The sequence below is a fragment of the Bos grunniens genome, chromosome 24 (assembly GCF_055505025.1).
Source record: "Bos grunniens cultivar Pamir isolate PY7600 chromosome 24, Bosgru_T2T1.0, whole genome shotgun sequence".
NCBI lineage: Eukaryota > Metazoa > Chordata > Mammalia > Artiodactyla > Bovidae > Bos > Bos grunniens.
The window spans coordinates 57,720,467-57,746,864 of record NC_141188.1 but is presented as its reverse complement, the minus strand read 5'-3'; the positions used below and the strand labels follow the sequence as shown (position 1 = coordinate 57,746,864).

General features: G+C 37.7%; 1 protein-coding gene across 7 annotated transcripts in view; it reads right to left on the bottom strand.

Moving 5' to 3' along the window:
• The window catches only part of WDR7 (WD repeat domain 7), a 359,618-nt gene that overhangs the window by 197,736 nt on the left and 135,484 nt on the right, over window positions 1-26,398 (bottom strand). For all 7 annotated transcript variants that reach the window (XM_086372456.1, XM_086372458.1, XM_086372454.1 and 4 more), the window contains one exon: window positions 13,353-13,466. In XM_086372456.1, coding sequence (XP_086228582.1) covers window positions 13,353-13,466 — 114 coding nt within the window. The remainder of the gene's footprint in view (window positions 1-13,352; window positions 13,467-26,398) is intronic.

Sequence of the window (26,398 nt, the reverse complement as noted above, 5' to 3'; positions counted from 1 at the left end):
CAATAATGAGGGATGTTGAACATCTTTTCATGCATTTATTAGCTATCTGCATACGTCTTCTCAGAGAAGTGTCTGTTTTTAAGTCTTCTGCCCACTTTTCAATTAATTAGGTTGCCTACTTTTCTGGTATTGAGCTGCATGAGTTGCTTCTATATTTTGGAGATTAGCTCCTTGTCAGTTGTTTCATGTGCTATTATTTTCTCCCATTCTGAGGGTTGTCTTTTCACCTTGCTTATAGTCTCCTTCCTTGTGTAAAAGCTTTTAAGTTTATTTAGGTCCCATTTGTTTATCTTTGTTTTTATTTCCATTATTCTAGGAGGTGGGTCATAGAGGATTTTGCTGTGGTTTATGTCAAAGAGTGCTCTACGATTTCCTCCAGGAGAAAAACATGTATAGTTTTCTAACTACAGTTATAAATACAGTTTCACAGTTTTATAATTTCTTGCCTTACACTTAGGTCTTCAATCCATTTTGAGTTTATTTTTGTGTATGGTGTTAGCAAGTGTTCTAATTTCACTCTTTGAACATGTAGCTACTGAGTTTGCCCCACAGCACTTATTGAAGAGACTGTCTTTTCTCCACTGTATTTTTGCTTTCTTTGTCAAAGATAAGGTGCCCATAGGTACATGGGTTTATCTCTGGGGTTTCTATCTTGCTCCATTGGTCTATATTTCTATTTCTGTGCCACTACCATACTGTCTTGATGACTGTAGCTTTGTAGTAAAGTCTGAAGTCAGGAACATTGATTCTTCCAGCTCCATTCTTTTTTGTCAAGACTGCCTTGACTATTCCTTAAAACACTAGGCATAAAACTACCACATGACCTAACTATCCCACTACTGGGCATATACTCGGAGGAAAACTTAATTGAAAAAGGCACATGTACCCAGTGTTTATCGTCGACTACTTACAATAGCCAGGGCATGGAAGCAACCTCGATGTCCATCAACAGATGAATAGATAAAGAAGTTGTGGTACATATACACAATGGATATCACTCAGCTATAAAAAGGAATGCGTTTGAGTCAGTTCTAATGAGGTGGATGACCCTGGAGCCCATTATACAATGTGAAGTAAGTCAGAAAGATAAAGACAAATACCACACACTAGTGCATACATATGGAAACTAGAGAGATGGTACCGATGAACCTATCTACAGGGCAGCGATGGGGATACACACAGAGAACAGGCTTGTGGACAGTCAGGCAGAGGGAAGGTGGGATGATCTGAGAGAGTAGCAGTGAAACGTATATTATCATATGTGGATAGGCAAGTGGGAATTTTCTGTATGACACAGGGAACCTAAAGTTGGTGCTCTTTGACAACCCAAAGGGGTGGGGTGGGGTGGGATGGGAGGTTTAAGATGGAGGAGACATCTGTATACCTATGGCTGACTCATGTTGATTTATGGTAGAGACATCATAATATTGTAAAGTAATTATCCTCCAATTGAAAATAAAATAAAATTAAAAAAGATTCTTCAGAAATGTTTTCAGCATCACCAACTCCCTCTCACCCCTCCCTTACAGATCACCACTGGCCAAACATGAGTTTGAATATGCCAAATTAAATCTTCCTTAGCTACCTTAAGTATAAATATCTTTTAAAGCTGTCATTATTTATATTTTATAAGCGATTCATACTTCTTGGTCAGATTCAATTCAGACAAGAAATGTGGCAAAAAAAAAAAAAAGAAGCCCTATAAAAGTGTTTAAGAGAATACAATAATTCATCTATATTTCATGAGCCAGTTTTTAGGAATTTCTAAAACTTTGCACAGAAGTTTGGGTGCAGCTTATTTCTCTATCTATAAAGCATAAATTGATGTAATAAATTTATATTCCTGGGAGTGATAAACTACCTAAAAAAGATGATCAAGTCATCAGGAAGAACTAATTTATAAATGATTCATAAGTTAGTAACAAACCATTTATTCTATTAAAAGCAAATCATTTCAGGATAATAGCAGTAATGAGGAGAGGCTGTAATACTTCTCGAGCACTTACTGTGTGCCAATTGCTCTGCTAAGAAGATTATATGCATCGTCTCATTTAATCCTCTAACAATCTCAATTTCATAATCTCAAATGATGAAATCCTCAAATTTCAGGTGAGAAAACTGAGGCCTGGCGTGGTCATGTGACCTGCACAAGGCCATACGGTGAATAAGCAAGGAAGCTGAGATGTGAACGGAGAAGGAGACACCAGGGCCTATGCTGCCACTATATTTATTCTAAAATACTCAAATTACATATTTGCTACGACAAACCAGCTTTCCATCCCATTGATTTCAATGTGTTTCATTTTGCTTTCCATTTCCATGAAATCACTCGTGGACACACATATGAAATGTAAGTTTTGCCTCACGGTAACATGAGTTTATTAAACCTTCATGAATAATAGTTCTTCAGGTAAAAATTTCCCCCCAAATAATGAAACGTAACCAGCCATCAGTCTTGCCCTTTGGAGTACAAACTTCACCCTATACTCAACAACTAGTAAGTATTCAAAACCTAGAAGGTGAGCAAAAATAACTGTTGAATGAAAAGAAAAACCAAGGAAGCAGAATTAAGCACATGGGCATGAAGCCAGTATGTACCATCAACATCATAAATCCCTTTACTAATAAGCCCTGCTTTAAAGTAACACACAGCACAGAATAAAACCTGCCATGCTCCAAATGAACACACTTGACCTGACAATCGCACCTTGATCCTGGATGGTCCTCCCCGTCTGTCACCTCAGGACAAGCCAGGAGCTGGAAGCCATAAGGCTTCATTTCAAACCAAGTTCTGAAGCAACAGCTTTGGCTCAAGTTTTTCCTCTCGTGTCTCTCCACCTATGCCACAAATGCAGGCTCACCTGAAATGCAGTTCACACCCTCGCCTAATCGCCAGAGCTCTGAACCCTCCTACCTCAAGTCTGTCATAGGTACATGTATATCGTGTATGTGTGTGTATGTGTGTGTGTGTAGAGATATATGTGAATGTAAAACCTCTCCAAAATTATACCTTCAGCCTCTCAACAAGGATTCTTGCTTTATTAAATCCTCCCCAGAATGTGCTGATAGAAAAATACAAGGTACACATTAAAGTTCTGTTGAATCAAATGGGATATTCCTTATAATTCTTTTAGGGGATATCAACAACACCGAAAAATATGTATATACTAAAAGGGCAAGACTTCCCTGCTGGTCCAGTGCTTAAGATTTTGCCTTTCAACGCTGGGGCGTGGGTTTTGATTCCTGGCTGGGAAGCTAAGATCCCACATGCGTCATGGCCAAAAGACCAAAACATTAAAAAACAAAAAAGGAGCCATACTGTATCAAACTCAGTAAAGATTTTTAAAATGATCCACATTATTAAAAAAAAATAAAAACTTTGGCAAAAACAAAAGAGAGAATAGCTAATTCAGTTTCTCTGAATTCTTTTAAATCAGGTTGACTTCATTTAATTCACACATTATTATTTAGGATATACCATAATCAAAAAAGAAAGGGCAAACATTCTCACTTGATTTTACCCTAAGTCTGAGGAGAGAACTTCCCTTTCTAGTTTATTACATCATGGAGAGAAAGTACATCCAGATATTCAAATTTTTGACTGTCTTCATCTCATATAGTAAATATAAACTTCAGTGATTCAACATTTCAAATTAAGAATAAAAGTCTTTATGCTTGGCAATTAATTTTAATCTAAAAAGTCATGGGAGAATTCAAGGACACTAGGCAATCTATCTTTTTGTATGTTAAAAGTGACTAGAAACTATCAGGAAGAAGAACTCTTCAAACTCCATATCTATTTTAAAGCCTGTTTTTCCCCTTTAACATGGTTTGCACAGTAAAAGTAATCATTCACAGGTATGACATAAACTCTGTGAATTATGAGACATTGTTGTCATTACTTTTGTGAATTACAACTTTTGGTCATATGGGTTTGATATCAATTATAAGGGCAATTCATGTAATATACAGATATATAATAGTGTGCCACAATCTAATGTAATTCATTCTTATCCGAGAGGTATTACTACACAGCTCACAAAAGGCCAAACTTTAAGTTCATCCTGAAGGTTACTTACTCACATGAAAGGTTTTTCTTTTAACAGCTCCTATATTCTTATCCAATTAAATATGTCTTCTTTGTTCCTACTGAATCTAATTTTATAAAACAAAACAAAACACATATACTATTAAATCTAAAAAAACAAACTTTAAGCCTTTATGATCTCATATTGTGTATGTATGCTGGTGTAACTATGTATATGGCTTTACATGAACATAAAATAATCCCAATTTTAGCTACAAAATATGTGAAACTATTATCTTATACTAATTATCCACGTTTATTTTTAAGAAAACAGCATGTCTTTTTGTCACAGTTTGAATATTTCCTTGTACTATATTAAACATTAAAAAGACATTTCTATGTCACACAAAGAGAAAATGATATGCCATGATGAATATATTTTTCTTTTTTCTTATATGATTATTTAAGTATCTGGTTTTGAAAATCCCTTCCATTTAAAAGCACAAGCTCCTAATGCATCTATATACAGAATCTACAAAAACAGCACCGGTGAACCCATCTACAGGCCAGGAGTGCAGACTGAGACACCGAGAACAGACGTGGTCACAGCAGGGGCAGGAGAGGCGGCTCAAGAGGGAGGAGACATATATATGTATACCTACGGCTGATCATGTGGATGTGTGGCAGAAACCAACAAAATATCGTAAAGCAATTATCCTCTAATTAAAAATAAATAAATGAAAAAAAAAAAAAAACACACAAGCTCTAGAGGCAGATGGCCTAGTTTCAAACCTGACTCTGCCATTTCCCGTCTGTGGGCCTTGTGTGAAAAGTTACTTAATCGTCCTGTGCCTCATTTTCCTCCTTTGTAAAACAGAGGAGATAATAAGGATAATTACAATTGAGTTGTGAGGATTAAGAAGAGCCCAGAGCATAGATGGATGCTTATTAGGTTCTTATTAAATACTAGTGAGCTGTTGTGACAGTTATTAAAGTTCCTGATTTTTAAGTGTTGTTTTAGAACAGTTTGCTAAGATGATATCAATTATTGTTTATCTGACCAACCCCTTGCTGAAGCATTATACACAGTCAGTCACATATACATTAAAAAATAAATAAAAGTGCTATTATTAGAAAATATCGTTATAAAAGATTTGGAGCCAATGTAAGAGCTAATTGAAGTAATGTGTATTATAGCACTTCTGATTCTTCAGGATATTTAATTCATTCAAATACACAAACACTTTCTTGGTCAAATGCATTGATATTATGCAGATTTTGTCTATAAATGTCCCAAAACTGTTTTAAAGTGAAGCTGAAGACTCTAACGGTATTTATTAGCCACTTTTTTTCATCTGTGCTCTTGCTTATTTCCTTTTGTGCTTTTTTGGAGGCAAGTCACCTCAGCTCAACCTTTTAAACATAAGCTTAAACATAATAAATCCGGGTAGGTTAACTTTGCAATTTTCAATGAACCATAAAAAGCAAGTTTTCATAGTGCTAAATGACTGACTGCAGACCCCTAGGAGAATGGCAAAAAATACACTATGCATACCATCACACAACGGGATTCTACACTCTGGTTCTTCAACGGCATGTGTTAAACATGGAAAACTCTGGAAAAACTCTGTATTTCTCCCTTTCCCGTGAGTACCTCCCCAAGTCCCCATCTCCCCCCACCTCCATACAAGCCACCCTGCTTCTCCAGTGGTGGGGCCCCAGCCCCAGAGTGGTCTCTTGGATAATGGCTACTCTGGTACCTCTAGTTCCAGAAAAACCATAAGATTTTTGGTTTTCAGGGACAGAGCTGAGCTTAGTAATGAGGTGGCACAGCTCCCAGGGTAAGGGGAGAAGCACAGACAGAGAGACAGTGTGGCTCAAGAGGCAACTCAGATCACTGCTTAAAAGCACAGAATTTAAAGTCTAGACGTGGGTTTTCTTTCTGGAAATGGACAAGTGGAAAATCACTGGGAGGTGTATAGGAGGTGTATTTTACAAGAAATAGTAGCAACTACCAGTGGACAATGTTGGAAAGTGGGAGAGCCAGGATTAATCTGTCATTTCTGATTTGGGGTGTTAGGTGGCTAAAGGCACCTCAGTGACGTCTTTTATGAGACCTCAATACAAAAAGGAGATGAATTTTAGAAATAAATATAAGCTCATTTTGGACTCGGTATCTAGGGATCTGTGGGACATTCGTGCACAGGGATACATGAATCTGACACTCAGAGAACAAGCTTAGGTTGGAGATACAGATTCAATAGTCTTTAACAAACAAGTGGCAGCTAAAACCAAAGAAAAGGGAAAGTCAATCACCCAGAGCGGAAAATATGAAAAGAGAAAACGAAGGAAGAAAAGCCATACTTTGGACTATATTTTAATATTCCTGTCAACTCTCAAATTCAGAAATAATCTACTGGTCATGGAATTCCAGTTGAGCTGTTTCAAATCCTGAAAGACGATGCTGTGAAAGTGCTGTACTCAATATGCCAGCAAATTTGGAAAACTCAGCAGTGGCCACAGAACTGGAAAAGGTCAGTTTTCATTCCAATCCCAAAGAAAGGCAATGCCAAAGAATGCTCAAACTACCACACAATTGCACTCATCTCACATGTTAGTAAAGTAATGCTCAAAATTCTCCAAGCCAGGCTTCAGCAATATGTGAACCGTGAACTTCCAGACGTTCAAGCTGGTTTTAGAAAAGGCAGAGGAACCAGAGATCAAACTGCCAACACCCGCTGGATCATGGAAAAAGCAAGAGAGTTCCAGAAAAACATCTATTTCTGCTTTATTGACTATGCCAAAGCCTTTGACTGTGGGGATCACAATAAACTGTGGAAAATTCTGAAAGAGGTGGGAATACCAGACCACCTGACCTGCCTCTTGAGAAACCTGTATGCAGGTCAAGAAGCAAGAGTTAGAACTGGACATGGAACAACAGACTGGTTCCAAATAGGAAAAGGAGTACGTCAAGGCTGTATATTGTCACCCTGCTTATTTAATTTATATGCAGAGTACATCATGAGAAACGCTGGGCTGGAAGAAGCACAAGCTGGAATCAAGATTGTGATTTGATTGTAATCAGATATGCAGATGACACCACCCTTATGGCAGAAAGTGAAGAAGAACTGAAGAGCCTCTTGATGAAAGTGAAAGAGGAGAGTGAAAAAGTTGGCTTAAAGCTCAATATTCAGAAAACTAAGATCATGGCATCCGGTCCCATCACTTCAGGACAAATAGATGGGGAAACAGTGGAAACAGTGGCTGACTTTAATTTTCTGGGCTCCAAAATCACTGCAGATGGTGATTGCAGCAATGAAATTAAAAGACGCTTACTCCTTGGAAGGAAAGTTATGACTAATCTAGATAGCATATTCAAAAGCAGAGACATCACTTTGCCAACAAAGGTCCATCTAGTCAAGACTATGGTTTTTCCAGTGGTCATGTATGGATGTGAGAGTTGGACTATAAAGAAAGCTGAGCACCGAAGAATTAATGCTTTTGAACTGTGGTGTTGGAAAGGACTCTTGAGAGTCCCTTGGACTGCAAGGAGATCCAACCAGTCCATCCTGAAGGAGATCAGTCCTGGGTGTTCATTGGAAGGACTGATGTTGAAGCTGCAACTCCAATACTTTGGCCACCTGACGCGAAGAGCTGACTCATTTGCAAAGACCCTGATGCTGGGAAAGATTGAGGGCGGGAGGAGAAGGGGACGACAGAAGATGAGATGGTTGGATGGCATCACCGACTCGATGGACATGGGTTTGGGTGGACCCCGGGAGTTGGTGATGGACAGGGAGGCCTAGCGTGCTGCGGTTCATGAGGTCGCAAAGAGTCAGACACGACTGAGCGACTGAACTGAACTGAACTGAACATCCTATCAATGTGTGCTAAAACTGAGTTATAAACACTAAGCAGCAAAAAGTATTTTCCTTTGCATTTTCACGTCCCAGTTTTTTTAAAAAGTATATAAAGGTAAATTAGTTGAAATGACATATTTCAGAAAACTACAAAATCCACACTTATTTTTCTTAAAAAAGGGAACTACGTGGTAAATAAACCACAGCACTCATGATGTACAATTATCTAAAACATTCATAATAGTAAACTCATATTTTGGAGTAGCCAACATTTTGAAGTCGATCAGAAGAGTAGTGATAACAGTTTAGAACAAATGATTTAAAATCACGTTGTTCTGATAAATTAAAGAATGAGAGAGGGAAAGGGTAAAATGCAGAAAGTCTTATTCTGGTTTACTAATTATATGGCTTCTATCTCTCTGCTAAGGAAGTATTTCTGATTTCTGAATATATAATGCCCTAAATTTTGCTCTTTGGAACTTTAACAAGATGAATTTCCTATCTTTCAGTCAAAACAAATGTATAAACATTTTATGAACAGGGCCTCAGTAAATGGTAAAATTAACAAATCAATATTTAGTCTCAGACAAGGCATGCTTTCCAGCTCCATCTTAATATACTAGAAATGTTGACTTTGCTCTGTGAATCTATGTTGAGGTGTCAGTTTTATGTTGGTGACTTCAAAAAGCTGGATGGAACCACACAAATTTCATTTTACAAGTACACAATAATTATTTACATTATGAACACTAATTATATTTACAGTCTTAACATCATACTAGTTGTAAGTAAAGAACAAATTGTAAAAGAACATTTAAAGAATACATGCTGATTTTTTCCCTTACGGGAGATAATCTCTGGCTCTAACTTAGAATAACCAGTTTGCCTTCTAGGCGGTAAGACAGGACAGCTGGCAAACGTCAGGCTCGGGCTTGCGACCCTAAGCAGTAAAGGTGGGCTGTGACATCATCTCCCATTTCTAAAGAAAAGATGCCGAAGTTCCGCGAGTCTCAGACTGTGAGGCGGGTTGGGGTGGTGCTCAAGTTCACAGGTGGGCTCTGGAATGAGGCAGGACACATTCTCAGTCCCTTGAACATGAACCTCCCTGAGCACGTTTCCTCATCTATCTGGACAAATAACCAGAATACACTTTAAAGAAATGCTGTTAGAATGAAGAATAAAGCGGTTGGTACGAAGTTAACAACTTGATACTCCTTTCAGGTTTTCTTACCTTTCTCTATTTTTTCTTTATTCCGTAGCATTTCTCATCCTTTTTATATAAATTAAATTTTACAAGAAAGTACAACAAATAGAGTCAACACGCCCACCCGAATTTACGGATCATCGCTGCCCCCGCTGTGAGTGGCTCAACCTACCCACTGTGCTGCTGACCCAGCATCAAGGTGTCTCTTTCTGACAATGTCAGTGGCTCTTGACCATTTACTGCCGTTATGCGGTCACTTTGTGTCCTTGTGGTATTGAACAAAGGGTAGGACGCTGCAGTATGACCCCCAGGAGAATATGGTCAATTTCTTAAATGCATCCAGGCAGGTTTGTGAATGAAACCCGTCCAAAATTCTTTTAAAACTGCTATTAAGGGAGGATGTCTTAAAATACAACATTTAGGGGATATATATCTTCATTCTCACAGAATGCTATCCTTTACCTCAATGAAAACCACATAAAAATAACCAAAAAACTCACCCAAAAGGTCTACCTTAAAAAAATAGATTACAATTTGTCTAAAAACTTATATATATATATATATATATATCAGTTTTTAAATGAGATTTACTCCATTAATATAATTACCTATTAATATTACAGTGAAAATAAGAACATGCTATTTATAAATATTGATTTTTTTATATATAAACATTTAAACTGGAATATCAAAAATAAAAGTATACACACAAAAGCAAATGCACAGGTATAGAATATGTGTGTGACTCTAAAATTATAAATAATCCAGAAACAATCTTAATGCCATTCTTTGTACTTTCAAGAAAATACTACTATTATTGTTAAAATAGATTTTAAATATACAGAGTTTTACAAAACCTGAAGGAATTCCTTTGCTGGGGGCAGGGAGTATATTCCCCACGTATACTTTGTAATATTTTTTTTAAATGAGAAATAGGTTTTAATATTTTTTCTACATAAAATAATATTAATATTGTTAATATTAGATATTATTAATCTAACATGGCTTTGATATGCGATTTAAGACATTTGGTTCAAGGAAAGAGCCTGATAAACCTTAGGCTGGAATGCTAAGTAAAACTGAGGGTGTGTGTTGACCAAGGCACTACTGGCATTACTTTGTAGAGCCGATCAATAGATATTAGCTTTAAAAAGAGAGATTTAGAAAGAAGCTGCAGCATATTTTTGAAATGACAGGGTGAAGATTTAAATTGTCTCAATCAAGGCTCAATTTTTTCTTCCCAGTTTTTCCAGCTGTTCTCTTCCAGTTAAGACTCTTCATTTCAAATAAATTTAATTAGTTCCAATTGATCATAGCCAACACTTACACAGCTTTATCCATGCTTCTTTACTTTCATACAGCAAACACTAACAAATAACAAAGACTGCCAAGCTCAGATCAAGGGTCACAAGACAATATTCATACCTCATTCGCTCTCACCCAGAAGAAAAATTTCAGCTTTGAAATTCTGCCTATAGCAAAAGCACTAAATTATACTGCATATTTGAATTGTTATCTTGGTCAGCTGTTGAATTCAGTTAATTGGAGAATTCAGCCTCAGATTACCACAAAAATAAAATTAATACAGCTACACATATTAGCCTAGCTACAGCAGTCAAATAAGAATTCATTCAAAATATAGGCAAATATCTCTGTCACGATATAATTTCTATTTTATGAGGTGATATTACGAGAGCAATTCCTTTTAAATAATTGGGAAAAATCAGGGTTTTCAGGATGAATAGCTGAATTGGCCAGTTTTCCATTTTGCAGTACCTCTTGCGCTCTGCAATGCTGGTTAGCCTAAAATAAGATTATTCTGCTTGAAACAGGTTTCTCTCAAATGCACCTACCATATTTTTCATAATGCAATTTATATAGGATTCTAGTCAATAAAAAGAAATATGGTTTTCTTCTAAACCCTCACAAAAATCTATACCACATCTTAATCAAGTCACACAATCTAAAGGTAATGTGAACGACCCACAGGCTGCAGTGCGCTGGTTGCTCTGACAACATGTTAAGGAAGTCTTTTTCAGTTATTTAAATTCTTGACTCGACTACTCATGGCAGGAAATGAGTAAATCAACTGATAAAGCCATGCATCACATGCATTTAACTGAACTTCTTACAGATTAAAATATAGTTTATGTAGCATTAATTAACTCTCCAAACTAGATTTTCATTTTTAAGCTTCCTGATTTTTTTTTTTTAACAGTAAAATAAACACAGAGTCACGTGCCCTAACTCTGACTTATGACTTCGGCAGAACATAGTTCATAATTTCAATGTCCTGATTTAATAATAGTTACTTGAGTGCTCGAAAATTCAGCTTTTCTTCTGGAATGCAAAGTGAGATATTCTGCTATTGCAAAGGCAACTTCCATTATTTAAACCATGACTTTTTGCAGACAAGAAAACCTTTAAAATCTGAGGTAATAACAAAACATATCTATAATATTATTTTTTTTAAAGCAGTAAAAACTGAATAGAGCAAGAACTCATTTTTAAAAATCTACAAATGGCCTAGATGGGAGGGGAGTTTAGGGGAGAATGGATACACATAGAGGAAAGGCTGAGTACCTTCGCTGTTGACCTGAAACTATCACAATACCCTCGCTGTTGACCTGAAACTATCACAATATTGTTGATCGGCTACACTTTAATACAAAATACAGTTTAAAAAAAAAGAAATAAAAAAATAAAAAATTTGCAAATGAAATGATATCTTCTAGTAGCTACTGAAACAAACCCTATAACTTACAGTATAAATGACTTTTAGCAAAGCTGGAAGTTTGAGAAATAATTTACATGTATATTTAAGATGGATGATATTTTTTAAATCAATGAACCAATACATTAAAAAGCAAGAGCCACCACCACCATCATCACATTTTTTGCTGAAAACCAGATGTTCCCTGATAAAGTCAACTACAGCAGTGGCACAGGCCATAGGTTTTAAATACAGGCTTTGAACATTTTCAAGAGAGAACAGTAGGCTTCTTCAACTTCGTCCCAGTGAAAGAAATTTAAGAGCATTCAGGTGATAACAGTAAAGAACCTGCCACACACAGCTTTAAGAGGAAAAAGAGAGGGGAAAAAGCCAATTTCCCCCCCTTTTTTTTTTCCACCCCCTCTTCCTTTAATGACTGTTGAAAATTTTACTGACACTTTGTGAGCATGCTTCTTTTCAAATTATTGATTACTATTAATATTTCTCGCTTTACAATAGTTATAGATTTATTTGGTCAGATTTTATTTTTTAACCATCCACACCAAAATCAAGAGCTTATCTTTCTTAATACTAATACAAATAGTATACTGGGCTTCCCTGATGGCTCAGACGGTAAAGCGTCTGCCTACAATGCAGGAGACCAGGGTTCAATCCCTGGGTTGGGAAGATCTCCTGGAGAAGGCAATGGCACCCCACTCCAGTACTCTTGCCTGGAAAATCCCAGGGATGGAGGAGCCTGGTGGGCTACAGTCCATGGGGTCGCGAAGAGTCGGACACGACTGAGCGACGTCACTATAAATAGTATTCTAGGTTGTTTGTATCCTCTGTGCACTGAAAGAAACTGAGCTGAATGCATTTGCATATTCAGCAATCGACACTGCTCTAAGTCTATAAAAAGACAGGTTTTTTTTTATAATGCAGTGTGCGGCTTTCCTAAATTTTACCACATCTGATTATGTGATAAATAATACAGAGAAGAATGCTCAATACCCAGACAATGTAAGTAACTTTTAAAAAAGCATTCATTTCTACTGTACAGGTAGAAAGCGTACCTATAAGTTTCCTCAGGTAGCCTATGTTGCGTGTATCACTATTACAACTTCAATATTTTCAGTCTATCCTAGGGCGTGCTGCAGTCCACGGGGTCTCAAAGAGTCGGACATGACTTGGTGACTGACCAACACGACTGCAACTGCAAAACCTGTCACAACACAAGAGGCGTACTCCTCTACATGTTCCAACACTTCAGTAATGATCCTAGCTTCTAAATTAGAAGGTCCCTGGAAAATCGGACACACAGCTAGCAGGCTCATTGTTAAGGCAACAATGAGCAAACCTTGACCAAACAAACAGTTCTGCTTCTTTCTACTTCAAGATCAGAAAGGGCACTAAAGGGTCTCAAAAAACCAAGCATTCCATCAATGCAAGTTTCCATCCATGTACTTAGTCCTGCTATAAATGACCTGGAAGCATTTTCCGATATCAGATAAAGTTCATCCAGATGACACTAAAGATGTCTCTTCTTACCAGCCGTGATGTCATCATCCACAAGGTCGTGTTCCTCCTCTTGGACTTTGGCTTCCGGCCCCGAGGCATCAGGAGCAGTGGGGATAGTCTGCAGGGCTTCCGCTGAGACCCCAGCTAAAACAAAGGAGAAGAACAGCTAGTTTATGAAACTAAAAGAGAAGTGGACCAAAACTCTTAAAGCGGTTTAATTTACTTACTGGATGAAAATGCAGTATGTTAAAAAAAATACCATATATTCATCCAAATTAGGAAGAGACAGAGAGTAATGAACCAAACGTGTGCTCTCTACTGCTTTATATGTACGTACATACATGGATGCAAACCATATTACTCTTAACCAAGATCTGGGAACAAAAAACCTCAAGTTGTATAGTTTCACTTGCTTCCTTTCAACATGTTTACTAGTGATTTTAGTAGATTTAGACACAGTTATGCCTAAAAAAAAGAGAAAACCTAGAAAGTGAAGGACTTTTTTAAAAGTTTGCTTCTCTTTAATATTAGTTTGCTTGTAATTTGAGGGTTGGGAAGAGGGATGATGACAAAAGAGGGATTTGGGTTCCGCATCTTTGAAAGAGACCTTAAATGTAATGCCCCAAGGGTATAACAGGCGGCACTAATGGTAAAGAACCTGCCTGTCCATGCAGGATACAAAAAACATGCAGCTTCGATCCATGTATTGGGAAAATCCCCTAGACGAGGAAATGGCACCCCACTCCAGTATTCTTGCCTGGAGAATTCCATGGACAGGGGAGTCTGGCAGGCTACAGTCCACGTGGTCACACAGAGCTGGACCCAATCGAAGCAACTTAGCACGCATTCAAGAATTAGATGGAAGGTCCGACAATTACTGAACTGAAGGAAACTAATTGAAAGCTGATGAGGGCACCCAAAACTTCCATTCTCCAGAACACCTGAGAACTTCAAAGAACCTCCTACAAATGTCTTTTCCTAACTCACCTATTTTCCCATTCTAGATAAAACACAGATTTCCCCCACTATCTGGAAGTAGTGCATTGCTATGACAACAAAAGAGGGATACGTGTTCATAGAATCACATGATATTGAGTACTATCACTGTGAAGTCCTCCATGTATCTGTGGTTCCTCCTTATCTGTGGATATTCAACCAACGATGTTGGTTGGCTCATGTAATACTATAGTACTTACAAGTGAAAAAGAACCACATGTAAGTGGATCCGCTCAGTTCAAACTAAGGTTGTTCAAGGGTCAACATACAAACGAAAATAAAACTACAGATCAGAGATTCTCATGAATTTAGACTCAAAAATCCTCAACAAAATGTAAACAAGTAGAATTCAACAACACTTAAAAAGAATCACATACCATGACAAAGTGAGATTTATTCAGTTGGAAAGCAAACCTGGTTCTATATTCAACAACTCAATGCTATCCAAAATTTTAACAGACTAAAGAAGAAACAATCATATGATCATGTCAATAATTTGATAAAATTCAACATCATGATTTTAAAAACTCTCAGAAAAACAGAAATAGAGGAAGAGGGGGAACTTGTTCAACTTAATAAAGAGCCACCTATTAAAAATGTAACATTATATTTAATGATGAAAGACTGAATGTTTTCCTCCTATGATCAAGAATGAAGCAAAGATGTCCACATTGTTGCTCTTATTTGACACAGCATTAGAAATTCTAGACAGTGCAATTCAGTAAGAAAATAAAACATGTACAGTTTGGAATGAAGTGATCCCATTCAAGATAAAAACAACTGTCTACGGGGAAATTTAAAGGAATCCACAAAACAAACAAAGTGAGTACAGCAAGGCTACAGAATACAAGAAAAAGGGCTTCCCTGGTGGCTCAGTAGTAAAGAATCCACCCACCAATTCAGGAAACAGCTTTGATCCCTGATCTGGGAAGATTCCACATGCCTCGGAGCACCTAAGCCCATGCACCTCAGCCACTGAAGCCTGCATGCCACAGAGTCCGTGCTCCACGACAAGAGAAGCCACTGCAATGAGACGTCCAGGCAATAAAGAAATACAATTTTTTTTTATCTCCTAGTACTTTTATTTTATTTTTTTTTATTTTTACACTTTACAAAATTGTATCAGTTTTGCCAAATATCTAAATGAATCACAATTTTTAAAGAAAGAATACAAAAAATATTTTAAAGATCACATTTCTATACACTAGCAATGAACACATGGACACGTAATTTTTAAAAAATTCTATTAATAATGGCTCAAAAAGACTGAAATACTTAGATGCCAATTGAAAAAAACATATACAGGAATGACATGCTGATATCTACAAAACACTGATGAAACATCAGAGAGGCCTAAATAAATGAATGGAGAGACACACCATGTTCTAAGTTGAAAGAGTCTATATAGTAAAGATGTGAAATTCTCCATATATAGGTTAGTGTTAACTTCTATCAAAATCCCAGCATGATTTATTGGTATATATAGACAAAATTCTTCTAAAATTATTTAGAAAGACAAAGGAACTAGAATAGTTTTTAAAAATTGGAAAAAAATAAGGTAGGAAAAAAATCTGCCCCATTTCAACACTTACACCATGGTTTTAGGTTCACGGACTAGAATAGCAAACCAGAAGAAAACACAGATATGCCCAATGATATTTGACAGAGGTGCAAAAGCAAATCAATGGAGGAAAGACACTCTCTTCCATAAATGGACTGCTATAACTGGATAACCGGAGACAAAAATATGAACCCTGACCTAATGCTCACACCTTTTATAAGAATTAACTCACAGTGAATCATGGACTTACATGTAGAACATATGACTATAAAAATTCTAGGAAAAAAAAAAAGAAAACCCTTGATACCTGAGGCCAGACTTGACACCAAAAGCACAACCCATAAAAGGAAAACTGAGAAGTGAACTTGATTCGAATTTAAAACGTCTGGAATCTCCCTAGTGGTCCAGTGGTTAAGAATCTGCCTGCCAATGTGGGGGACAGGGGTTCGACCCCTGGTCTGGGAAGATCCCACACGCTGAAGAGCAACTAAGCCCACGCACTGAACTACTGAAGCCCCCACAGCTAGAACCCGTGCTCCACAACGAGAAGCCACGGCAGGGGGAAGCCCGTGCCCCACAACTAGAGAAAGCAAATCTAGAGAGGCGAAAGTTCATGTGTGGTTGCTCAGGACTGGGAGAGAACATCCCTGGTGGCTCAGCGGTCAAGAATCCCCCTGCCAATGCACGGGACAAAAGACCTGCTTGCAGATTAGATCCCTGGGTTGGGAAGATGCCCTAGAGAAGGACATGGCAACCCACTCCAGTATTCCTGCCTGAGAAATCCCATGGGCAGAGGAGCCTGGTGGGCTACAGTCCATGGGGTTGCAAAGAGCTGGACAGGACTGAGCAGCTAAACAACAACTACAAAGGGCTGGGGGGATGGGGGCAAATGAGTATTTAAACTGATGAGTCTTTGGTTTCTTTTTGTGTGATGAAGATGTTCTGAAATTGATTACAGTGATGGTTACACAATTCTGTGAATATGTTAAAAAAAAAAAAAAACAATGGATGGTAGTTATAAGTGTGAATTCGATGGCATGTGAATTATATCTCAAAGAGTTTTTTTAAAAGTGTGCTTTTCTACTATTCCAGATTAATGAAGAAATCCACACCCCTTTCTGTGTACTCTTTTGGTATGGTCTTTGCCATGAAGAAAACAGGGAGAAAAGAACCATATAGAACATTTATGCAAAAAAAAAAGAATTCACCTGCCAAAAAAAAAAAAAGAACATTTATGAAATAAGAAAACAAACTCCACCATGAATGTTTTTCTTGTATCAGGAAGGCTAATGTTCCATTTTTAATTTTAAAAATTATATTGTAATTAGCCTCCAATTAAAATAAGTAAATTTATATTAAAAAAAATTAAACTATATTCCTCATTTTGATCATGCTTGTAACTCATCCTATTATTTCTTACAGTCAAGTTTTCTGGGTTATTTTATTACCAGTCAATTAAAAAAGAAGATTGATTTGGATAATTCAAAATTCTATATATTTCATTTTTTTAAGGATCAGCTAAATATCTAAACTGCAGTCAGGGGGGGTAATGGGATGATAACAAAATACCCAAGAGTCCAAACTCTTGTTGGAAGATATCATAAGAGACACTGATAATGCAAAGACCAAATTACTAAACCAATTCTCAAATACAAACAGCACAGATGATTTAAAACTAATTTTAATAAGTTTGTTTTAAGGAAATGATAGAAGTTTCTCCTTTTGAACTTTTGGACCATAGAGTTATAATAAAAGATGAGCAAAACCCATTACTGAACCTTTTTAAGCATGGTAATCTTTACCTACAAAAAAAGGAAGGGGGGATAATAACATTTAAAAAAAATTCCCCAAACCTAGGTATTTATAGTCTCCACAGTATTTAGTGACACTTTTTTACATTACTATCTTATGATAATAGGAGACATTCTTCATAAGGCAAAATTGTAGGGCAGAAATCAAATCAGTGATTGCCAGAGGCAAGGGGTATGGTAGGAAGACTGACTATAAAATGGTCTAAGCAAATGTTTAGAATAACGAAAATAATAAATATCTTAATTGTGATAGTAGAAATATGACTACCCACATTTGCCTAAAATTCACAGAACTGTACACTAAAAAGAGTGAATTTTACCATATATAAATTATACCTCAACAAACCTAACTATAAAAAAAAATTACAATAGAAGGTACTACATCACTGTCACTAAAGAGAATTGAGGTTATATTAGAATACAATGCTATTTTCAATGAAACACAAAGACCAGAATAAAAACAAATGTATTCCTTTCTTCCTGGTATTAAAAGGCTAAACTTTTTGAAACATAAAAGGCATTTCATCACTATCCACTATCAGTAAGATGATGCAAATATTCCTGAGAAATACTAGGATACCTACATCGAAGCTTCAGCTTCTTGCATATTTATATTACGCAACATATAAGTACTGTCAATTAATTATACAGGTACTTTGCCACTTTTTTATGTACTTGTTGTAGGTGATCTTATTTGTCAAACTATGCCATAAAATCTAAGACATTCACTTTCTGAATCTCTTCAAAATATCTGGCAGTAAAGAACATCTCATAAAGGTTCAATAAATACATTGAGAATAGAACTCAATACCTTCAATCCCATGACACAAATTATGTTATTTAAATATACTATAAAATAATAGTAAGTTTGCTTTGGTGAAAAAGATATAATAAAGAGATACAATTAAAAAAAAAGACAAAACATTAATGGGAAAACGTGAGGCATTTAAAAAACCAAATCCAGATTCACAAAATTAAAAAAAATGAATGTAGATTATGCTGGAAATAGGTATCTATAAATGGGTTCTACACTGTGAATCAGGAGGAAAACAAGGAAAAACATGGAATGGAGCAGAAAAGTGGTATAAGTGTGGACACAGCAGAGGAAGACAGAAGGCTGGGCTGTGGCACCAGCAAAAATAAAAAGCAGAGAGCAAGGAAGACTATGTGAGATCGCCACACCATCCAGACAAGAATGCTCTCAGACCACTGCTCATCGTGAGAGATGCATGCAGACAACTTCTCATTTGTATGCAATATTCGTAACCACTTCAGAAAAACATTTTCAATGTAAATGTGGAAATACAGTTTTCAAAATCAACGAAATGAAACTGCACTTGCCTCTCCCCACCTGCAAAATCATGAACAGTATTATAAAATTTATCTTTCAAAAGCTTATAAAGTACCTTTATGAACATTTTTTTCTATTGCCTAATACCCGAGTAATGACTAATGTGGTGAACTCTGAAGACTTCAGTGTCATGTGATTAAATGAACAAAGATTAAATACTAAATTTTAATAGAACAAAATTTAAAGCACAGCACTATAACCAATGTTGCGATATAAAACCACTTAAGTTCATTATAATATTATTATTCTATTGAAGATTAGATGAAAGTGAGACACAATATTCTTGGACTCAGAAAGAAAACTATATATCACAATATTTACAAAGATTAACAAACAGTGTATTTCTCTTTCCCATTGTAATACAGATTTCCACTGAGATTGAAAAATGGATCTAAAAGAATAGCAGGTATTTTTTTTCTTTTATCAGCCTTTCCCAACTGTGGTTTCCCAGTGCTCCAATTAAAGTACACGAGGCAAGAATCTGATACGTAGCTTTACTTTGAATAAAGTAAAATTTCACAGTGAGGAAGGGAGGAGGTGTGTATCTCCAGTTTATTTTCAGGCAGCAGGCTTGAATTTATTGGAAGCAGATCTCCGCAGTGAGTGACCGCACGGCTCCGCATTCCCTACGATCCTTATGACAGACAGACAGCCTGCCTCGCATTAATTCACTCCACACCACGTCTATCGATCCGCAGCCGGTTCCCTGGTCTCTCCGCACACATTGCCTGTCTGGCTGCCTACATCCACATCAGCACATACACACAAAGGCCAGAGAAAGATAACCTTTTGCTTTCCGTTAAAGACACAGTATCCACTTTTCCTTCCCCAATAACACCAAAAATATAAAATATGGCAGTACAGACTTCTCAGACAAAAGCCTTCCTATAAAAAATGGTAGAGATATTTACCCCTAATTCTAGAGAGAGATCATTTCATCAAAACAAGTTGGTTTATTAAAGGCCACAAAGCAATTAGAGAAAAGAAAAGTACAGTTAAAAATAAACAAAATGGCTTCAAGCCTGAATAAGAATGTAATAATCATCTGGTAACACAGGTTTTGATAGTTGTTTTTAATGCAATGAAATACAGTTTTTTCCAAGTTACCTTCTTTTTAGAAAACTGTTCTCACATGAAATGTGATTATAAACAATTCTGAAAGCAGCAGAGACATTTATTGAAATATACACAAGGAATAGAAAACACAATTAGGAAGGATACTATATCACCAGAACATTAACCTAAGTGGATAAAGCTTTATTATTCCTCTTTCGCAACAAAAACCTAAAAATGATTCATGGTAAAAATTACACCAAATACTTTTAATTCATTGCATGCACTTTTTCAAAGATTTCTGTTTGATTTGCAGGCTATGAGCTGACTCAACACCAATTTTGGTTTCAGAGGACGCAATAAAATGAACATTTATTTTTCAGCCTATAACATGTTGAGAAACAAAGGCAAAACTGTACTCAAACATAAACTTAAAATAACAACCTATAACCAAAATTATATACCTCAGAACTGGGCAAAATATATCTTCCTGGATCAGAAAGTACCTTTGAAACCATTTGTGACTTTTGCTGTTTTTTTGCTGCTGCTGTTGCTAGGATACCCAGGCAGAAGTTATACCATCAAGTGGTAACAAAAAAGGTGCACTAAATATAGTACACTAAGCATGTTGTTCTTTATAATCGTAACAAATTGCTTTAGAGATTAAAGAAAGGCAAACTGATGAAGGCTGTTAAAGCTAAAGATTGCTGTGATACGAAGATACAGGTAGACCCAAGATCTGAGGAGGAACGAGGCTGGCACTGCCTGTTTGAGCAAAAAGCAAAGCCACGGGAGTGAAGAAGATGGGTCACCACGCCAAGTTGTCTCATCAACTTCAACGGCACAGAGCACCCAGGCCACTTCATACCAGACCCCTGCCAGGAACTAGCTGTACCAGATGCTAGTGACACAAAGGCAGAAGATACACCCTACACTTCCAAGGAGCTCAGGTGTGAGCTAAGGTCATGGAGCCTCATGAACGAGATACAAGCACGAGACGTAATTTGATTTGTGTTTTAGAAAGATCTCTCCCAGGGCTCCTCTGGTGGCTCAACGGTAAAGAATGCACCTACCAGCGCAGGAGACACGGGTTCGATCCCTGATCCGGAAAGCTCCCACATGCCGCGCGGCAACTAAGCCCGTGCGCCACGACTCCTGAGCCTGCTCTAGCGCCCGAGAGCCGCCACCACTGAGTCCACCTGCCCTAGAGCCTGTGCTCACCAACAAGAGAAGCCACCGCAACTAGAGATCAGCTCCTGCTTGCTACAAAGAGGGAAAAGCCCGCACAGCAAGGAAAACTGGCATCGCCAAAATGAATGAATGAATGAATGAATGAAGAGAATGCTCTCTCCTGGAACTAGGTGAAGAATAATTTGGAGGGACTCAAAAACAGAGCAATAAGGCCAGGGCAAACCTTTCTAAGGTAGCAAACCTTACTACTTGGAGCCCTACAAGTTCCCTAGAACTGCCAGGAGGAAAACGAAGGCCTCCTAGCTCCCAGACTTTACCTTTTATCTTGGGGGGTGTGTGCACAAGCACACTGTGGTCAAGTTTTCCTTCGAAGAAAGGATACCACTTTGTTCCAAATGTCTGAAAAGCACTGATCTCTAATTTTAAAAAATAAAGAGTGTATAAACAGGGAGAAAATCAAGAGCTGTTTTTATGGCGGGAAGAGGACTGGACCCAGGGAAGGACGGGCAGGGAGAGCCTTCTGCCTGTTCTGGAATGATGGCTATGCTAGGTGGCGGTGGTGCTGTCCAGTCGCTAAGGCATGTCTGATTCTCTGCGACTCCACGGACTGCAGCATGCTATGCTAGCTAAAGGGGCTAAAAATGAAAAGGAGAAGATACAAGGACTTCAGAAAAACTTAGAGCTGTGTGGAAAATACAGATTTGCAAGTGAAATACAAAGAGCACTTTCTGAAAGAAAAAGATCCCTTCCAGTGTGCTTGGGATGGGGTGAAGAAGACAGCCTGTGTCAAAAAGAGCCTCACGGGAAGGAAACAGACGAGCTGCGTCCTAGAGCGTGTGTGAGAATTTACATGGAATGACAAAAGCGGAAAACAAATATTCCAGGTAAACAGGACAATATGCTAAACGACCCTGATGTATCTACAGAAGTGCGTAGCACAAGAACAGGTGTGTGGAGAGGCAAGTGAGTGAGTGATAATCACTCAGTCGTGTCTGACTCTCTGTGACCCCATGGACTGTAGTCCACCAGGCTCCTCCGTCCATGGGGATTTTCCGGGCAGGAACACTGGAGTGGGTTGCCATTTCCTTCTCCAAATGGGGAGGCAAAAAAGAGGTTAAAAGAACAGTTCTGGTCAGAGTCCTAAAGACAATGAGAAGCAGGGGGCTAACAGAAAACACAAAACAGGAGAGGAATATGTCTTTATTCTTTAAGGCTCCAGCATGGCACTTGGAGAGAACAGGTCCACAGGTGATAAGTATAACCATGGCTGGGGTTGGTGGCCATGCAACGCAGTCAGCAAGAGCTTTAAGACGTGAGGTTTTAGGGGAAGGAAGGGTAAGCCTTCAACTTCTCTTTCTCATCATCAGCGGAGATGATCAGTTTGTGAGGGGCCAGAAGGAGCTGTCTGAAGACAATTATGACGGCAGAGAGTTTGATCTATACTTGCAGGCAGTCCCAAAATGGCAACCAGTGAAAAGCGACAGCTTCTGGCAATCCAGCCAAGCTGCCGTGTATCCTGGTATGCAACTCAGTGAAAACAAGACACGAGAGAGGGGTACATTACCCATTCAATTCAACATTGGATGCAAGCGGGATAGCCTTAGCACAGCACCTGAGATATAACACGTGCTCAGTAAAGTGCATCATTAGTATCATTATCATTGCTTTTATTATTACTAATTTTGGCTTACTTTATTATTTTCTTCTCTAGAAGTACTTTACTACCTTCAGTGTCCAACACTCAACTTTTTTTTCTATTTGATGAATTCATTTATTTGTCTTTTTTAAAACATTTATTAAGCCTTGCCTTCCTCTTTTTAGAACGATATTTGCAGACATCTTAGGACATCTGTTTATATATAGAAGCCACTTGAAGCCAGAAACAGAATAAATATTTACGTTTCAAAGAACCAATTTATCTTATGATTAGCTCTATTACTGCCAATCATACACACACAAACATACACACACAGGAAAGCTTTTGACTTCTTAATCTCTTAACGCACAATGAATAACTGATTTGAAATACATGGGGCTCTTGTTTTAATATTATTCTAGTAGATGACATATTTAATTGGCAGTAATACATTATAAGATCATACAAAAGGCATTTGTGATATTCTAATAATTTTTCACAGTAATTAGCTTAGATAAATATTATGATGCGCTCTGACTTCATTATTTGAGAATGTTAAGTTCTTCTATAGATAACAAGAAAAACATTTGGATGGATGAAAGCCATAAGAAATGCTAAGTCTAGACGATAAATAAACAAGAGTTTGTGAGACTAGAGGCAAAATTCATGAGGTATGTAAGTATGGATAGTAAGTTAATGAGCTGAAAGATATGCTATATGTTAAAAAGAATGAAGCAAGCAAGAATGCTACGTATAAACAAAAACAAATGGAAAGACCAAGTCATCATATAAATGGGAATCTGTAACACTTCTCAAAGAAAATATCTGCAAGACCTTGGGTTTGCCAATGAGTTTCTAGAAGACTAAAAGCATGAGTCATGACATATAACTGATAATTGGGCTTTATCAAAATGTAAAACTTCTGTAAATGATGTTCAGAAAATGAACGACAAGTTTAAAGACTGGAGAAAAATATTTGAAAAGATTACACATCTGTTAAAGGATGTGTGTATATATAAGGAACCCTTAAGACCCAACAATAAGAAAACAATCAACCTAAAAGGGAAAAAAAAAAATGGGCAAAAACTCAAACATGCATTTCACCAAAGAGGATTTATGGATTGCAAGCAATCATGTGAAAACATGTTCAACGTCTCTAGTCATTGACATGACACCCTTAGTTGCTCAGCCATGTCCGATTCTTTGTGACCCCATGGACTGTAGTCCACCAGGCTCCTCTGTCCATGGAATTCTCCAGGCAAGAATACTGGAGTGGGTAGCCATTCCTTCTCCAAGGGATCTTCCCAATCCAGGGATCAAACCCAGGTCTCCTGCATTGCAGGTGGGTCCTTTACCATCAGAGCCACCAGGGAAACCAGTCACTAGTCATGAGGGAAGTGCAGATTAGAGTAACAATGAGGTACTACTACACACATTTTAGAATGCCTAAAATAAACAATTTTTTTTATTTCTTTTTAAAAAAGCCGAACTATATTGTGCTGGCAATGATACTGAGCAACAGTAAATATTAATACGATTTACTGCTAGCAAGAATGCAAAATGCTGCAGTTACTTTGAAAAATAGTTCGGCAGGGTTTTCTTTTATATGACACTCACATTTATCAAATGACCCAGCAATTCCAATCCTAGATATTTACCCAAGTAAACTGAAATCTTGTCTATACAAAATCCTAAACATGAATAGTTATGCAGCTTATTCATAATCACCCAAACCTAAGAACTCAGGTATAGCCATATAATGGAACACTATTTAGCTATAGAAACAAATGAAATATTGAGTCATGCAGTAGTTTGAGTGAACTTTAAATATATTTTGGTGAGTGAAAGACACCAAGCCCAAAATGCTACATGTTGTATAATTGCTATTTATACTGAATTTTGCTAAAGGCAAAACTGCAAGGATAGAAAAAGCTGGTGGTTAGCAAGGACTGGTGGAGGTGGGACTGACTGCCAAGGAAGTAAAAAGGAAATTTTCAAGGTGGTTGAAATATTCTTATGGCACTGTGATGGTAGATACCTGAACCTATTCATTGGTTATAACTCAAAAACCTATATACCCAAACAGTAAACTCTGTTGCTTGTAAATTTAAAAAATGATAATTAGAAATTTATAAGAATGTCAGGGGACCCAGAATAAACTGCAGAGTGTGACAAATGAACATAACTACACTGTAAGTGTAGGCATAACACCACAGAAGGATGTAAAGAAAAATAGGGATTTGACACTAAGCAACTTTGCACAAAAGGCCACAACCCTGCTTACTGTAAAGCTAAAGACAGAAAGAACTGTGCACTAATACTGTGTTCTGGTTGGTAAACTGGTTTTTTCACAGAGGGATGGGTTAGCAGTTTTTAAACTACTTTTTCACGTCTACTAGTGTTGGAAAAAACAAGTAAATCTATCACAGATAATAAGAATCAGATTTCTCACACTCAGAGAAAGAAATCACAAATATGAGAAGAGGAAGACTAGGCTGAATCCTGTGGCAGTGGATTAAAAAGGGTGTGTACCAACCCATGTCTACTTTAACAATACAGAGAGATAGGCAGGCACACAAACAATAATCACAGATATGTGGCATACAAGAGCAGGTATGCACACACGTACTTACTCAGTCAGTTCACTTCAGTCCCTTAGTTGTGTCCGACTCTTCGTGACCCCACGAATCGCAGCATGCCAGGCCTCCCTGTCCATCACCAACTCCTGGAGTCATGTCCATCGAGTTGGTGATGCCATCCAACCATCTCATCCTCTGTCATCCCCTTCTCCTCCTGCCCCCAATTCCTCCCAGCATCAGGGTCTTTTCCAATGAGTCAACTCTTCGCACGAGGTGGCCAAAGTATTGGAGTTTCAGCTTCAGCATCAGTCCTTCCAATGAACACCCAGGACTGATCTCCTTCAGGATGGACTGGTTGGATCTCCTTGCAGTCCAAGGAACTCTTAAGACTCTTCTCCAATGCCAGAGTTCAAAAGCATCAATTCTTCTGAGCTCAGCTTTTTTCACAGTCCAACTCTCACATCCATACATAACCACTGGAAAAACCATAGCCTTGACTAGATGGACCTTTGTTGGCAAAGTAATGTCTCTGCTTTTGAATATGCTATCTAGGTTGGTCGTAATTTTCCTTCCAAGGAGTAAGCGTCTTTTAATTTCATGGCTGCAATCACCATCTGCAGTGATTTTGGAGCCCAGAAAAATAAAGTCTGTCACTGTTTCCACAGTTTCTCCATCTATTTCCCATGAAGTGATGGGACCAGATGGCATGATCTTAGTTTTCTGAATGTTGAGCTTTAAGCCAACTTTTTCACTCTCCTCTTTCACTTTCATCAAGAGGCTTTTGAGTTCCTCTTCACTTTCTGCCATAAGGGTGGTGTCATCTGCATATCGGAGGTTACTGATATTTCTCCTGGCAATCTTGATTCCAGCTTGTGCTTCACCCACTCCAGTGTTTCTC